Genomic DNA, 15,022 nt, shown 5'->3' with positions numbered 1-15,022 from the left:
GTGTGTGGATGGCTGATACCTGTGTGCAAGGACAGGTGGGTGTGGGTGTGGAATGCATGCCTGCAGGGTGCACAGAAAACGTGTTTGTGTGGTGGACATATTTGTGTGGATGGATGTGCACACAGGTATGTTCACGGACAGCTTGTCCGTCTAGATGGACGGGTGTTAGCGTGCGTGCATGGGCTGGTGCGTGCACCTGTGTGCACGGCGAGGCGTGTGCACGGATGGGTGTGAGTGTGCGGCTGGCACGTTTGGATGGATGTCTGCATGCATGTGGGGTGGGTGGGTGCATGCACACAGGTGTGCGCGGAGAGGGTGTGTGCAGGGATAGGTGTGTTCGGCTGGGTGTGTCCCTGCGTAGCCATATCTGGGTGCCGCCAAGATGAATGAAATAATTACACGTTGCGGGGAGCCAATGTTCCTAACACTGGCAATGAAGCAGCCCGACGAGCTGCTCCACCCGCTGTGGGAGTTCCCTGCTCCTCCTGGGAACCTGCGGGGTGTTTTCACAGGCCCCAGTCCTCGCCGAGCGACACCCTGTGCGTGCTGTCAGAATCAGGTAGGGCGACAGAGGCTGGTTTGGGTGACGCGCGACTCAGGAAGTGGAGCTGAGACAGAGCTAGACAGAGCCACAGACCGAGCCGGATGGGCCGGGGCCCCTTTCGTTTTTAAGGAGGATCTGGGTACTTTTGGTCTCGGGGGGCCCTGGGGGCTGAGCCATGGGCAGAAGTTCCAGACGCAGCCCTGCCAGGAATTAGCAGACGGGGCGAAGGGCCTGGGACCATGAACGTGCAGAAGCAGTTGATGACTGCAGCCATCCGCCTGGAGGCAAAGAGGCACGAGGGGGTCAAACTGCATCTGAACAAAGTTTTCCGCCTGGTGGAACGGGTGAGCGACCAGCAACTGAAGAACAGCATCAAGGCCTCGCTGAGCGTCGTCCGAGGTAAGCGGCGGGCGCGCGGCTGGGCTGGCTCCTCTGCCCCACGGAGGGGCTGGCGCGCGGGCAACCACAAGAGACTCTGCTTTCCCAGGGCAAAGGCACGCGGCGGCTGGATCGCTGAGTCTGGGGAGGCGCTGGTGGGAAGCCGTCCAAATGGCTCATCCCAGCCCGGTGCTGAAATGCACAACGCTCAGCGGCTCGCAGAGAGCTGGGACGCGGGGCATAGAGCGCAGAGCGACCTGTTGTTCTTCCCCAGATGTCCCTCGTCAGTGTCACGCAGCTGCAGGGCTCCTGCGTTCTCAGGGCAAGTCCCTGCAGCTCTCTTTAGGAGGTGGCATCTCGGCTTGGGTGGCAGGGGACGGGGAGGGTCCGGGCGGGCGAGGGCTGTGCAGGGGGATGCAGGGGGCAATCAGAGCAGGCCCAGGCAGTGGCTGGTGGCGGGGACGAGCGTTAGGCTCGCGCTGGAGGAGACAGTAAGCGATTCGCTTTGCGCAGCGTCAGGTCCATGCTGTCGGGATCAGGCTGGCGCTGGCAGGGGCACACTGGCTTTCCCTCCTCCCTTTCGTGCTTCTGGCTGCTGTATAAAGAGGCAGGCGATCCCGCAAACGGCTGGGGAGGTGGGGGAGAGGGGAGAGAGTGGTGGCGTAGAGACGCGTCGGTTAGGCTGTTTCCTGTGGGTTTCTGGAGCCTCCTGCGATCGGTGGGGGAGGGCAGCTGGGGTAGGCATCCGTCACGCGGGCCTCCTCTGCCCCAAACAACCTGCCCCAGGCTGGTGTCCCGGGCACGCAGGACGCTCCCTAGATGGGGATGGTCTCTAGATGCAGATGCCGGAAGGCTGGCCAGGGCAGGGCTCCCTCCAGAGCCCGCCTAGTTGGCTGGAGGGGACTCTGCCCCCCTGCCCACCCCGGCAGCAGCCATCAAACCTCAGCCCCTTCTGGCAATGCCCAAGGATACTGGGCTGGTAGCAGCAGCATCTAGGCCCTGGATCTCCCCCTGTGGCAAGAACTGCGCTAGGCCCCAGGGCTGGCATTGGGAGCGGGGCCAGGGCCAGGAGCCTGTTGTCCCCCTGTTCTCGGTGGGTACAGTGCAGCAGCCCTGGGGCACTGCCCGCCAGCGGAACGGGGGAGGGAGGCAGGTGTCACGGACTCACAGGTCGTGCCCACTCTTGGCCCCGTGCGGGCTGTGTGTGTGGGGGGGTGCCCCTTTCAGGGAGACAGCCCTTCTCGGGGGTCCACTCTCTCCCGGGGTTAGGCCCCTCCACCTCTCTGAGCCTCAGGGAGTCCCCTCGCTCTGGACCCCCGGGGCCTCCACTCCCAGAGGGAATAATGCAACCCTGATCTCTAGCCCGGAGCGACTCTCAGCCAGCGTAACACAGGAGGAGTTATTGAGAGTTGAACACAGCACAGGAAACTCTCAGGGCCTCAGGCCTGGCCTCCCTCAGCCCAGCACACCCCAGTCTCTCTGCATCCAGGTGGGCTCTGCCTGCTCCCCCTCTCCAGCCCCGAGCCCCCCTGCTCCCAGCTTGGCATCTGAGATCACTGGCCCCAGGCCCCACCTCTGTCCATTGTCTTCTCTCCAGGTAAACAGGGTCGCCTGGGCCCCCTCTCCCCTCTTCTGTCCTCTGGCCCCCTCTGGCTGGAACCAGCTGGTCAGGTCACTGGGGTCCTCTCGTCACAGCCCATTGTCCTCCCACTGGCCGGAACCGGCTGCGACTCCTGAGCCGGGCCTCCAGGTCACCAGTCACTGGGGTGTCCATTCTCCAGGCCATTGGCCGGGGTCCCAAGTACCCTCTCCGGCCCTCTGTAACAACAAACTCCCTCTCCCCTCCCCTCGTTAAACCAGGAACCCCCAGGGAAACTGAGTCCCACCCCCTCTGCATTCAAACCATTGGAAAAACCAAGAACCCCCCCCCCACTTCATCACATCCCTCCCCCCTTCGAGTCTGAACTGAGCGGGGTCACTTAGCCAGTGACCTGGGGAAGTTCAGGGTCCCCGCCCCGTGATAAAGCATCGGCTATAACATTGGCCCTCCCCCTCACATGGGCCACCTCCATGTCATACCCCTGGAGGAGCAGGGCCCACCTCAGCAGCTTGGCATTGGCCCCTTTCATTTGGTGCAGCCACGTCAGGGGCGAATGGTCGGTGTACCCGGTGAAGCGCCGCCCAAGTAGATACAGCTGCAGTTTTGTAAGGGCCCCCACCATGGCCAGGCATTCCTTCTCTATGGCCGGCACAGCAGGGGACACCAGCCACCCCGGGGACATCCCGCTCCCTGTGCCCCGGAGCTGGCTGACATGGTCAGGCCCTGCCCAGGGCTCCCGTCAGCTCTGTCCCACTTGGCCATCCAGAGACGTTCCTTTCACGTTGGCAACAGCCGGTCCTGACAGCTGGAAAGTTCCCTCCGCCCCAGCCTCTGCACCGAGCTCCTTCCTGCAGGGAGTGGCTCCTCCCCTCTGCACACGCGTGTGCACACACATGTGCTTGTGTGCAGTCACACCTGCCCTCGCTCACACCCACGTGCAGGCACGCGCTCCTACGTGTGTGCAGCCCCCTGTGTGTTAACGCAGACAGGCACACAACACTGGACACACGCCAGTGTTCAACCACACCTGCGTTCACACACATGGGCACACACACAGAGCTGCACCCTCGGATTAAACACCCACACGCATCCACACACGCCACACACATTTGCCTGCAGCCGCCCACCTCTTAACCGGCCCACAGCCGTGCATGCGCACACGTATGCACGCAGGCTGGCGCACACGTGTGTACACGCGCACACACACCAGTCGTGCCAGGGGCTGGCCACCCTGGGGATTCAGAAGCCCAGCCTCCACGTGGCTGGCTGCCCTCCCGCCCCACTAGCCGGCTCCTTGCTTGGCAGCATTAGTGCCGCCCCATTAAGCCATTAGCCGGCGATGACAGCCGCGCTCTCTGAGCAGCAGGGAGGTTTCTGTGGTAACAGGCCCCTGTGCGCCTTCCGGCTGGAGTTTGCCTCCGAGTTTCCTGGGGCGCCTGCTCCCCCTTGTGTGGGACTGGGAGGGGGGAGCTGAGGCTGTAACAGAGGGGGTGCACCGTGCTGAGGGGGGCTGCACAGTGTGGGGGTGGGGGGCTGGGCTGATGCTGTAACAGAGGGGGTGCACCATGCTGGGGAGGGAGGGGAGGTGCACCATGCAGGGGGGTGGAGCTGCACCGTGCGGGGGGGGGGAGAGGGGAGCTGCACCATGCGGGGCGGGGTTGGCTGGGCTGATTCTGTAGCAAAAGGGAGTGCACCATGCTGGGGGGGAGGAGAGCTGCACCGTGCTGGGGGGAGGGGACTTGCACCGTGTATGGGGGGCGCTGCCCCATGCTGGGGAGGGTGGGACTGATTCTGTAACGGAGGGGGGGCTGTGCCGTGCTGGGGGGGAGGGGAGTTGCACTGGGCGGGGGGGGGGGGGGGGGGGGAGCCGGGCTGATCCCCCGCGCCCCGGACGGTGCCTGGGCTGAGGGCAGGTGGCGGGGAGAACAGATCTGAGAACAACGGTGCCCAGTGCTCGCCTTGGCTGTTGGGGTCTGAGCCCCCTGTGGGCACCGAGCCCCCACGGGCACCGTCGCTCCCGGCCTTGTGCGGAGGGAAGCCTGGGGTCACGGGCAGCAGCCATCTGGGGCTCATCAGTGGATGGTCCCACGCCAGGCCCTTTCCGGCCCCGCCACCGGCGTTTAGTGCTGTGGTTTTCCTGTGCAACAGGACACCTGACTCCTGTGGTCGGTGGCGCCGCCTCGTTCTCCGCCGCCGCCTGCCGGGGAGCCTGGACAGGGCTGCCTCTCGCCGGCGCCAGCGCCCGGTTCGGTGCCAGCGCCCGGCTCTTTGGGTGGCTTCTGTTCGCCCGGCTCTGACGCAGAGGTGGATCCCGGGTGCCGGAGCTGTTGCCATGGCGAGAAAGGAGACGTGGGCGCCGGTGCTGTTTGGCACACGCAGCGCGGTGCCTTTATAGGGACCGAGGGGAGGGGGTGTTTGTGAAGGGCTCAGACCCACCCCGTCGCCGACTGGTTGCATCAGGGGCATCTATATTCAAGGGGCTGGCTGGGGTCTGGGGAGGGGGGCTATGGAATGAGCAGGGCCAGGCTGGGGGCCAGTGGGGTACTGGTTGTGGGGTGAGCAGAGGGCTGGCTATGGGGTGAGGGGGGCAATGGAGCAACGTAGGGACTGGTCCTCATCTCCCTGCCCCACGTCGGTGGCTGCTGCTCCAGCGGGGTTATGGGCCGGGATGCTGGGGCTGAGGGAGGTCTCCACGAGATAGTCCAAAAGCCCTTGCTGTGCCCTCCCCCCCCCCCCGACCCGGGGCAGGGGCCCTGTCGCCCAAATCTTGCAGTGCGCAGTTCCCCTTGCCACTGGCATCTCGAAGGCACCACCCCCGGCTGTCTGCCTGGCTGGTGGCTGATACGCAGGCTGGCATTTCTGCCCGAGCCAAGAGCTCACTGGGCCGCTCTCGCCAGGTGGCATCTGGGGCCGGGTGCGGTGCCAGTCGAGGCCCTGTGGAGCTGCCGTGCCGTCGGCTTTGCCCGTCCTGCGCCGGCACCGCCTGCTTCTCTCGTGCCTCCCCCTGCCCTCCCCGCCGCCGGCACCGGGCGCTTGCCGGCCCCATCGACCTGGCCTCTCCCACCCCCTTCCTTTCGACAATGGCTGCCCAATCCCACATAGCAACCCGCTGTGCTGCTGTCATGACAACGGGGAGGAGGTCCGGTTGCCACGGTGCAGCTGGCCACCTCTGGAAAGGCAGGTGGCTGTGCCCTGGGCACAGGGCATCGAGCCGGAGAGCGCCGGAGATGGAGAACGCTTCTCTCTTGGCGCTGCCCTGGTTTCCACCCCCTGCCCTCGGGCGCTGGCGGCATTGCTGACTCAGGCCAGCTGTGGGCAGGTGGTGAATTCCAGCAGCCGGGCGCCACCCCAGCAGGTAACTAAGGGAGAGAGACAACACGGCTTGTTTGGCTTCCCTCCGCCCAGCCTGCCAGGTCTGGGAGGTTTCCCAGGCATCACCGTGCCATGCACTCAGCCCTCGGCTTTCTCTGCTGAGCCAGCAGCGCCGGCCCCGCTGTCTCGCCGCCCCGATCCTGTGCGGGGCGGGGGGGGAGGCGGAGTGGGGAGAGATGACACGCTCAAGCCATCTGCCCCAGTGGGACGTGCCACTCGCCACCCAGGGAGGCCCGTGCTGGGGACACAGTCCGGATGCCCACGGTTTGCGGGCAGGGGCTGCGGAGGGGAGCGTGTGCCCGAGGCCGCCCCCTAGAGGTGATGCGGGAGGGGGTCCGGAGAGGAACCAGCCCCGCCCACTGGCTGCAGTTGGGGCTCCGAGCGCAAGCGAGCAGCGGGCTCGGCTGGGGGCATCTTCCTGTCGCAGTCACGTGCGCCGGGCTGGCCAGATGGAGCGGCAGTGCTGGCTGCCTGGCTGCGTCCCGGGACCCGCTGTGTGGGCTGCCGCGATTCGTCTTCTGCTTCCCTGCAACGGGAAAGCGAAGCCCCCGCGCCAGCCAGCAGCGAGAAAAACCCGCAGCCGGGGCTATTAGCCAAGCTGGTCAGGGCTGAGACCCTGGGCGTCCCTAGCCTCTGACGGCCAGGAGCTGGGGCTGGACGAGAGGGGATGGATCACTCCGTTCGTTCCCTCCGAAGCACCCAGCATCTGTCAGCAGCCGGATATGGGGCTAGATGGACCAGTGTGCTGACCCTGGATGGCCGTTCTCATGCTGGTTCCAGGGAGCAGCAGCACCATCAGGACCAGCAGGTGACCCCTCAATGATCCATCCTCTCTTTGGCATTCACCGTCGGGACCATCTAAGGAGGAGATCCTGTTGTGTATTACTGTGACGAACTGGGACTGTTCTTGCTGGGGTGTGGGAATGCTGACAGGGGAGTGTGACTAGGATGGTCTGCATCGGGGGATGGGAGCCGGCCCAAGGGAACATACCTGAGCTTGTAACATGAGAACCCAGGAGGGAGTTGGAGGTCAGATGACTCCGGGGCCCGGGAAACTGAACAAAGGCTGTGGGAGGGGTCGCTGAAGGCAGAGTGCTGGAAGCAGGCTGGAAGGAGGCTGGAGAGATGGCTGGGAGGCAGAGATGGCTCTGACCCCCAAGGGGGTGGGCTGGCATGCCCTGGGACCCCAAGCTGGACCTAACTGAGGGGGGCCCTGTTGTCTGTGCCTGCAAGACCTGTCTTGGACTGTATTCCTGTCATCCAAATAAACCTTCTGCTTTACTGGCTGGCTGAGAGTCATGGTGAATCGCAGGAAGCCGGGGGTGCAGGGCCCTGAGTTCCCCAATACTCCGTGACAACTGGTGGCAGCGGTGGGATCTACTGCACCCCGTGGACGGCGCTTCCTGCAGTAAGTGACTGGGGAGCAGTAAAACGAAGGGGGATTGACGGGGACCAGGCCTGCTGAAGAGTGGGAGAGAGACGGTTATTACCCCTGGGAGTGTGTGACCAGCGAGAAGGACTTTTGCAGTAACAGGGTCCCCCGTGGGATCGCAGCGAGTGGTCCCAGGGGCGGAGGAGTCTGCAGCTCGACCCTGGCAGAGAGGTGGTGACCCCGAGAAGGGCTGGCACACTAGGGGTCCCCCTGGGAACTGTGGGGAGCTGTGAGCACACAGGCCGGTGAGTGGCCAGCAGGAAGATGTATGCCAAGCGGCTTAAGAGCGACCTGGTGGAGCTGTGCAAGCAGAGGCGGCTGCGCATTGGGAGGCTCACCAAAGAACAGCTCATCGCCCAGCTGGAGGCGGAAGATCGCGCGAATGAACTGATCCCTGTGTCTCAGGGAAGCAGCCTGGCAAATGCAGCGCAGGCACCAGTGTCTGTCCCAGCTGGGAGTGGTCAGCCGGCTGCTGAGGGCTTCCCGAGACCCCTCCTTCCTATGCCTAGGGGAAGGGTGGGGAGGAGCCCAGCAAATACCGAAGGCGCCGTGATCCCCCCGGCCAGCAGGGGACCCTCCCGGCGAAGCTCGCCGGCCAACAGAGGAGCCTCCCGGCGACGTTCGGCATCCGGGGAGCGGAATTGGCTGGAATGGGAGAAAGAGCTAAAACTGAGGGAGCTGGAGGATCGTGAACAACAGAGACAGCATGAAGAGAGACAGCATCAGCGTGAAGAGAGACAGAGACAGCATGAACGGGAGGAGAATGAGAGACAGCATCAGCGTGAACGGGAGGAGAATGAGAGACAAAGACAGCATGAACTGGAACTGGCGAGACTGAGGGGCAGCGAACCCCCGGCTGCGGTGAGTGAGGGGGGACCCAGGACTGCACGGAGCTTTGATAAGTGCATCATGGCCCCATACAAGGAGGGGGAGGACATGGATGACTTCCTGGAGGCCTTTGAGACGGCCTGCGAGCTGCACCGGGTGGATCCCGCGGACAGACTCCAGGTCCTTACCCCCTTACTGGACCCCAAATCCGTGGCATTGTACCGCCAACTGGGAGAGGCAGAGAAAGGGGACTACGAACTATTCAAAAAGGCCCTGCTACGAGAGTTTGGGCTGACTCCTGAGATGTACCGGGAAAGGTTCCGGAGTCAAGATAAAGCCCCTGAGATCTCATATCTGCAACTAGCCGTCCGCATGGAAAGATACGCCAGCAAGTGGGCTGGTGGGGCCCAGACGAAGGAGGACCTGATTAAACTGCTGGTACTGGAGCAACTGTATGAGCGGTGCCCATCCGACCTGAGGCTGTGGTTGGTGGACAGAAAGCCAGAGAACCCGCGACACGCCGGGCAGCTGGCTGATGAGTTTGTAAAGAGCCGGTCAGGGGGTGGCAGGGAGGAGCCCCAAAGGAACAGGCCCGCCGCGATGCAGAGAGAGAGTCACCCTGGGACCTCCCAAAGGGGGAATATTGGGAATCCCCTCCCCCGGGAAATGCCCAGCATCAGGGACAACCGACCGGCTCGAGGGGACCCACGGGACCTGAGCTGCTATTACTGCGGCCGAAGAGGCCACGTTCGGGCCCAGTGCCCCAAGCTCAAGGACAGACTGAGCAGACCGAACCCGCACCGGGTTAACTTGGTAGAGGCCCAGACGGACGAGGGGCAGGCTTCTCACGCAAGAGGGGCTGGCAGCTTATCAACTGCTCAAGAAAGAGAAGGGCCCCAGGCCAGCTTCTCTGGGGGGCCAGATGCTCCGGATTCAAAGTTCTCCGTTTACAGGGTTGGCGCGGGGCTGTCCCTGCGGAGCGAGTGCCTTGTTCCCCTGGAGGTGGATGGGAAGAAAGTTTATGGATACTGGGACACGGGCGCAGAGGTGACACTGGCCCGGCCCGAGGTGGTGGCCCCAGATCGGGTGGTGCCCAACACCTTCCTGACCCTGACCGGGGTGGGCGGGACCCCATTCAAGGTTCCCGTAGCGAGGGTACACCTGAAATGGGGGGCCAAGGAGGGCCCCAAGGACGTGGGAGTGCACCACCATTTGCCCACTGAGGTGTTGATGGGGGGGGACCTAGAGGACTGGCCAAGCAGCCCCCAGACCGCCTTAGTTGTGACCCGCAGTCAGAGCCGGCGAGGGGCACTGCGCCCTGGCCTTGAGGGGGGTGCCTTGCCTGAGGCGCAGGACCCTAACCTGGTGGGGAGGGAACGCCCAGGGACACGGCTCAGGGAGGCTGCAGCTTCGGACCCAGCGGGCGAGAAAGAGCAGGTGGCCATCCCTGTCCCAGCTGCTGAGTTCCAGGCCGAGTTACAGAGAGATCCCTCCTTGCGGAAGATAAGGGACCTGGCCGACCTCAATGCGGTACAGACCATGGGACGAGGTGGCCGGAAAAGGTTCCTGTGGGAGAAGGGGTTCCTGTACCGAGAATGGGCTCCCCCAGGGAAAATGGAGTCAGGGGGGATCAGGAGGCAGCTGGTGGTACCCCAGAAGTATCGCCGCCAGCTGCTGTACCAGGCCCATGACATTCCCCTCTCAGGGCACCAGGGAACCTGGCGTACCCAGCAGAGGCTGCTACGGAGCTTTTACTGGCCTGGGGTCTTTGTTACTGTCCGACAGTACTGCGGATCCTGTGACCCCTGTCAGAGGGGGAGGAAGGCCTGGGACAAGGGGAAAACAGCTTTAGGACCCTTGCCCAGCATAGAGGAGCCTTTCCGGAGGGTGGCCAAGGTAAAAAGGGCGGCTTTGAACCAAGAGAGCCCAAAGCACAGACCTCCAGACTGGAGTGCTGGGAGAAGACCACAGCCCAGTTGGAACCCCAGAGGTATGGGGGTGGGAAAAGGGCACAGGCCGCATAAACCTTCCCACATGCGAACTGCGAGTGCCATCAAGCACCCCGACCTAAGGGGGGGCGTGGAACGGAAGGGGCCTGGTGTAACTCCCACCAAGGAACTGGAGGGATGCGGGGGCATCCATGGGAACGGGGGTAGGTTCGAACTTCCCCAGGTCACTGGCTAAAGTGACCCCGCTCAGTTCGGTCTCGAAGGGGGGAGAGATGTGACGAACTGGGACTGTTCTTGCTGGGGTGTGGGAATGCTGACAGGGGAGTGTGACTAGGATGGTCTGCATCGGGGGATGGGAGCCGGCCCAAGGGAACATACCTGAGCTTGTAACATGAGAACCCAGGAGGGAGTTGGAGGTCAGATGACTCCGGGGCCCGGGAAACTGAACAAAGGCTGTGGGAGGGGTCGCTGAAGGCAGAGTGCTGGAAGCAGGCTGGAAGGAGGCTGGAGAGATGGCTGGGAGGCAGAGATGGCTCTGACCCCCAAGGGGGTGGGCTGGCATGCCCTGGGACCCCAAGCTGGACCTAACTGAGGGGGGCCCTGTTGTCTGTGCCTGCAAGACCTGTCTTGGACTGTATTCCTGTCATCCAAATAAACCTTCTGCTTTACTGGCTGGCTGAGAGTCATGGTGAATCGCAGGAAGCCGGGGGTGCAGGGCCCTGAGTTCCCCAATACTCCGTGACAATTACCATAGGGCCTAGTGAGAGCAGACACAGCCCCTGCCTCAAGGAGCATATAGCCTACACAGACGAGGAGTAGGAGGGGCGGTGACTTGACCAAGGGCACCCAGGAAGTCAGTGGCAGAGCTCAGATTAGACCCCAGGGCTCATGAGTGCTCTAGCCACTGGGCTGCGCTGCAGCGCGGCTGCTGGAAAATGGCCGTCAGGGGGGCCTGACTCGATGCCAGAGTCACCCAGCCCGTCCGAGAGAGGATGGGGACAGGCCGATGCCCTGCCGAGGGGTTCCCTGTGCTGAGCTTTGCGGTAGCGAGACGTCTCTGAGGAGAGAAAGCAAACCTCGCCGGTAGGCAGGACGTGCCGCTCAGACTGGCGCCTCGGCGCTGTGGCAGCCTTCCCCAGAGTTGGGGAGATGATGGTCCCCGGGCTCAGTCCTGCTCTATGTAAGCCGGGGAATGGTTCCGCTATTGTGGGGAACTTTCCTGGCTTATACACAACCCCGGTGAAATTGGCTAGTGAGAGGATCTGAGCTCCCACTCCCTTTACCCAGAAGCCTGCCTGACCTCGAGGGTTCCCCTTCCGCTCTCCAGTGTGGCTGAGTCCTTGTAACCGCGACAAGGCTGGGCCCAGGATTCCTGGGGGGCTCCCCCCCCAACCTTGTCGTGCTCACTCAGGGCAGGGGCTAGGGTGTCCCCACTCTGGGGGGCTCTCTCTGCTCTGGACGCTTCCCTGACCCACTGATCATCACACACAGTTCAAAGCAAATACAATTTATTAAACAGCAACCAATTAAAAAAAATGGGAAAGGTGAAAGGAAAACCCGTCACCCCGCTCTGGGGCCCGGGGACATCACAAGCAGCGTCTCTGGGATGTCAGGGCAGTTCACTCTGTTCCTCACACATCCCAGGCCCCTGCCCAGGCCCTGGCTGTGCTGCGGAGACGCTGCGGGCTGGATACCTGCTCCGGCGGTGGCCACACGCCCTCAGGCTCTAGGTGGCAGGACCCTTCTTCCCAGCGTCGCCCCCGCCCTGTCGGGGTTACGATCCCCCTCCAAGTCTGGCCTGCCAGGCCTCTTGGCTGGGGGCGTCTCCCAGCGCTGGGCCCGCTGCCCAGGGTCCTTCCTCGCTCTCCCCAGCTGCTCACCGCACCCGGCTCCGGACGGCCCCAGCCCCAGCCCCAGCCCCAGCTCTACTCTGCCCCAGCTCCACTCTGCCTCAGCACGGCTGCTTCTCTAGCCCCTCGGGTATAAGCTCTGCTCCCCAGCTCAGCTCGGGCCCCTGCTCTCTCCTTAGCTCTGCCCCACGCTGACTGACCCAGGCAATTCCAGCTCATATGGAGGAGAGGACATTTTCCCCCCCGCCCCCCACCTCCCTGATTAGCCTGCCCTGTCAATCAAACTGACCCGGAGCATTGGCCTCTCCCCATTGCCCCTGGGGACTGTCAGTGTCAGGGTCCTGATTTCCCGTCGACCCTCCCCTTCTTTCGGGATTGGGAGCTAGCCAACCAAACCCCCCCGCCCCACACTGAGATTTAGTAAGGGGACCAGAGTCCCCTTACATATAGATGGGCCCAAGCCCCCTGCCCGGACCCTAAACGTAACCATCCCACCAGCCCGGGCCAGAGGCAGCCGATGGCAGACAGAGGTCTGAGCTCCAGACCGGTCCACCCCCCAGACTCCGCTTCCGCCTCCATCCTGCCGACCGCCTGGCATGTGCTGGGTGACATCACGGCTGGTTGCCGCGACAACGGCGGTGATGTCCCGAGCAGAGGGGGCATCTCACATCAGTCGGGGAACCCGGCCCGTCGCTGAGCCGGCCCAGCCCTTCGTGGCATGTTCAGCCCTCCCGCTCCCGCCTCATTTCCTGCCGCCCCCCACCTCCGCGACGTGTCCCAGATCTCCGGCCCATGCCATGGCCCAAAGGATCCTGCCGGGTGGCCGTGCCGCTGTGTGCATTGACCCGGGGCGGGCTCTCGGCCTGTCTGCTGCCGTGGGCGCCGTCGGGTCCCAAGTGCCTGGGCGGCTGCCCGCTCTGCCTGGCCCAGGCCCGCCCCTCTCTGCCGATCCGGGCCCTGAATCCCAGGCCAGGGGTTGAAACTGCCTCGACCCAGCCCAAGGGTGAGCCCGGGCCGGTCCTGCCAGCTGCTCCGCCCACGGCAGGGTCCCCTCTAGCTCGGCCGTGGGCTGGAGCGGGCAGAGGGCGCTTCTTGCCTCTGACGCTGTGGTGCTCCGGCGGGCCCGGCAGATGCCCAGTGCCATGGGGGGGGCGTCTCCATGGGCAGCCCGGCCCCGGGATGCCTGGGTCACAGTCCCGGCTGCACTGGGGCATGCTGGAGACAGGGGGTGAACTCACCCCCCCGCCCCCCCCAGCGCAGGCTCCGGTTTGGGGGAACGAGCTGAGATTCAGCAGCAGCACATGCCGTGGGTGGGTCGCCATGGCGATGCGAGCAGCTCTGTCACGAGCCGGGGGGGGGGCTGCTCCTGGCTCCCCAGAGTCTCCTGGAGGTGGGGGGGGCACCCTGTGCTTTACCGCACATGGCCGGGCTGCCGCTGCGAGCCGGGGCGCTGGTCCGCCACCCCCCCCTTCCCCTCCAAGGCAGAGCCTGGGCTGTAGCACCCTGGCATAGTGGGGCCACGCCGGGCAGCTTTGGGGGGGCATACCCCAGTTTGCACCGGACACACACACACGCTTCCTGCACTTCAGCTGGGCAGGGCAGGGGTAACTGCCCCTCGTCATGCCAGGACTCAGCACAGTGGGGGGAGTGTGGAATCAGGGTGGGGGGTCATGCCCCACTCTTCCCCAGCCCTTGGATGCAGTGGGATGGGGGGATGGGTTTGGGGGGATCTGGGGGCACCATGCCCCATTCTCCCCCAGCCCTTGGTGCAGCGGGGAGGAGGGACGCCCCCTCCTCTCCGGGGACTGGCGCAGCGGGGAGCAGGTGGGCCCGGTCAGGTCACCTCTGCTGCAAACACCCTGCTGGGAAGCCAATGTCTTGTCTCCGCTTCCCCCGTGTAACTGGCCCTGCCTCCCCAAAAGCCGCCTACAGCCGAGCTTATTATAGCCCTGCCGGGGCGGGGGGGGGACCCCCCACTGCGAGAGCCGCAGCTCTGCTGCCTGGCTGGGTTAGCGGAGTACAAGGCATGGGGGTTGGGGGCTGGCAGACCGAATGGGGGGCAGGTGGGTGAGTGGGGCTAGCGGTGGGGGTGTTGACACTGTAGGGCTGAAGGAGGAAGTGGGGTGTTGGTGGGGCTAGTGGAGGTGGCAGTGGGACAGTGGATGAAGCTGCCCCCCCCATTTTGCTCCCTGTTCACTCCCCACGACCCATTGGGATGAATGGAGAATCCCGGCTGATCTCACGCCAGCGCGTGCTGAGCTTGTGCCCACCTGGTGCCGCCCTGGGGCGGGCGATGGGGTCCCATCGTCACAGCTGGGTGAACCCCATGAGAGCTGGCACCGCACGCTGCTGGCTGAGATCAGTGCCTCTAGGTTTCCCCCCTAGACGCCCCCTGCCCAGGGTCCTGCCTGCTGCCTTTGCAGCTGGGAAGGGGCTTCGGGCCCAGCCCTGCCCAGGCAGCAGCTCTGGGTGACGCGCTGACCCAGCTGCTGCCACCTCCAGAGCCGCCCCATCAGCACCCGCACGTCAGTTCTGGAGCCTCCTCTGTGCTCGGCTCCAAGGTCAGGTTGAGTCACCATCGCCAGGCAGGCAGGGGCTGCGTCAGGGAGGGCTGGGAAGAGGCGGGCATGGGGGAAGGGGACCCCCACAGGGCTCACGATCCCCCAACCCCTCCCCTGCATGCCCGGCACCCCTGGCTGGTAACTGGGCGTTCTCTGCAAGGGACCAAGCCCTGCGCAGTAGTAACGGCTCCTCGCCGGCGTTCGCGGCTCAGGCAGGAGGTGCCAGGCGGCTGCCTGTGCCAGGCTGGCACCGCTCCCTGGGGGCCCCTTGCTGCTCCAGGCGCTAGGTGTGAGTGGCGGAGTCGCGGTCCCAGTCGCTGGGAGGTGGTTCACGCCACAGCGGTCGCTGCGCGGACGTGTTGCAGGCGTGACCGGGGCTTTGTGCTTTAATTAAAAAAAATGGGGTAATGTCTAGTGTGTAACAGGGAGAGCTGCTGCATGAGCCCAGCCCGGCGGGAGCAGGAGGTGGGCAAGTTTGTTCTCCACGCTGCTCTGCCGATGCCCCTCA

General features: G+C 64.4%; 1 protein-coding gene across 1 annotated transcript in view; it reads left to right on the top strand.

Annotated features, from left to right (window-relative positions):
- The first annotated feature begins 528 nt into the window (after positions 1 to 528).
- The window catches only part of AGAP2 (ArfGAP with GTPase domain, ankyrin repeat and PH domain 2), a 62,764-nt gene continuing 48,270 nt past the window's right edge, over positions 529 to 15,022 (top strand). Inside the window, exon 1 of the mRNA XM_024100906.3 lies at positions 529 to 943. Within this exon, the coding sequence (XP_023956674.2) occupies positions 784 to 943 (160 nt within the window). The 5' untranslated portion in view covers positions 529 to 783. The remainder of the gene's footprint in view (positions 944 to 15,022) is intronic.

This window comes from Chrysemys picta, chromosome 22, assembly GCF_011386835.1.
Source record: "Chrysemys picta bellii isolate R12L10 chromosome 22, ASM1138683v2, whole genome shotgun sequence".
NCBI classification, from domain to species: Eukaryota; Metazoa; Chordata; order Testudines; family Emydidae; genus Chrysemys; species Chrysemys picta.
This window is presented reverse-complemented; position numbering and strand designations above follow the sequence as displayed.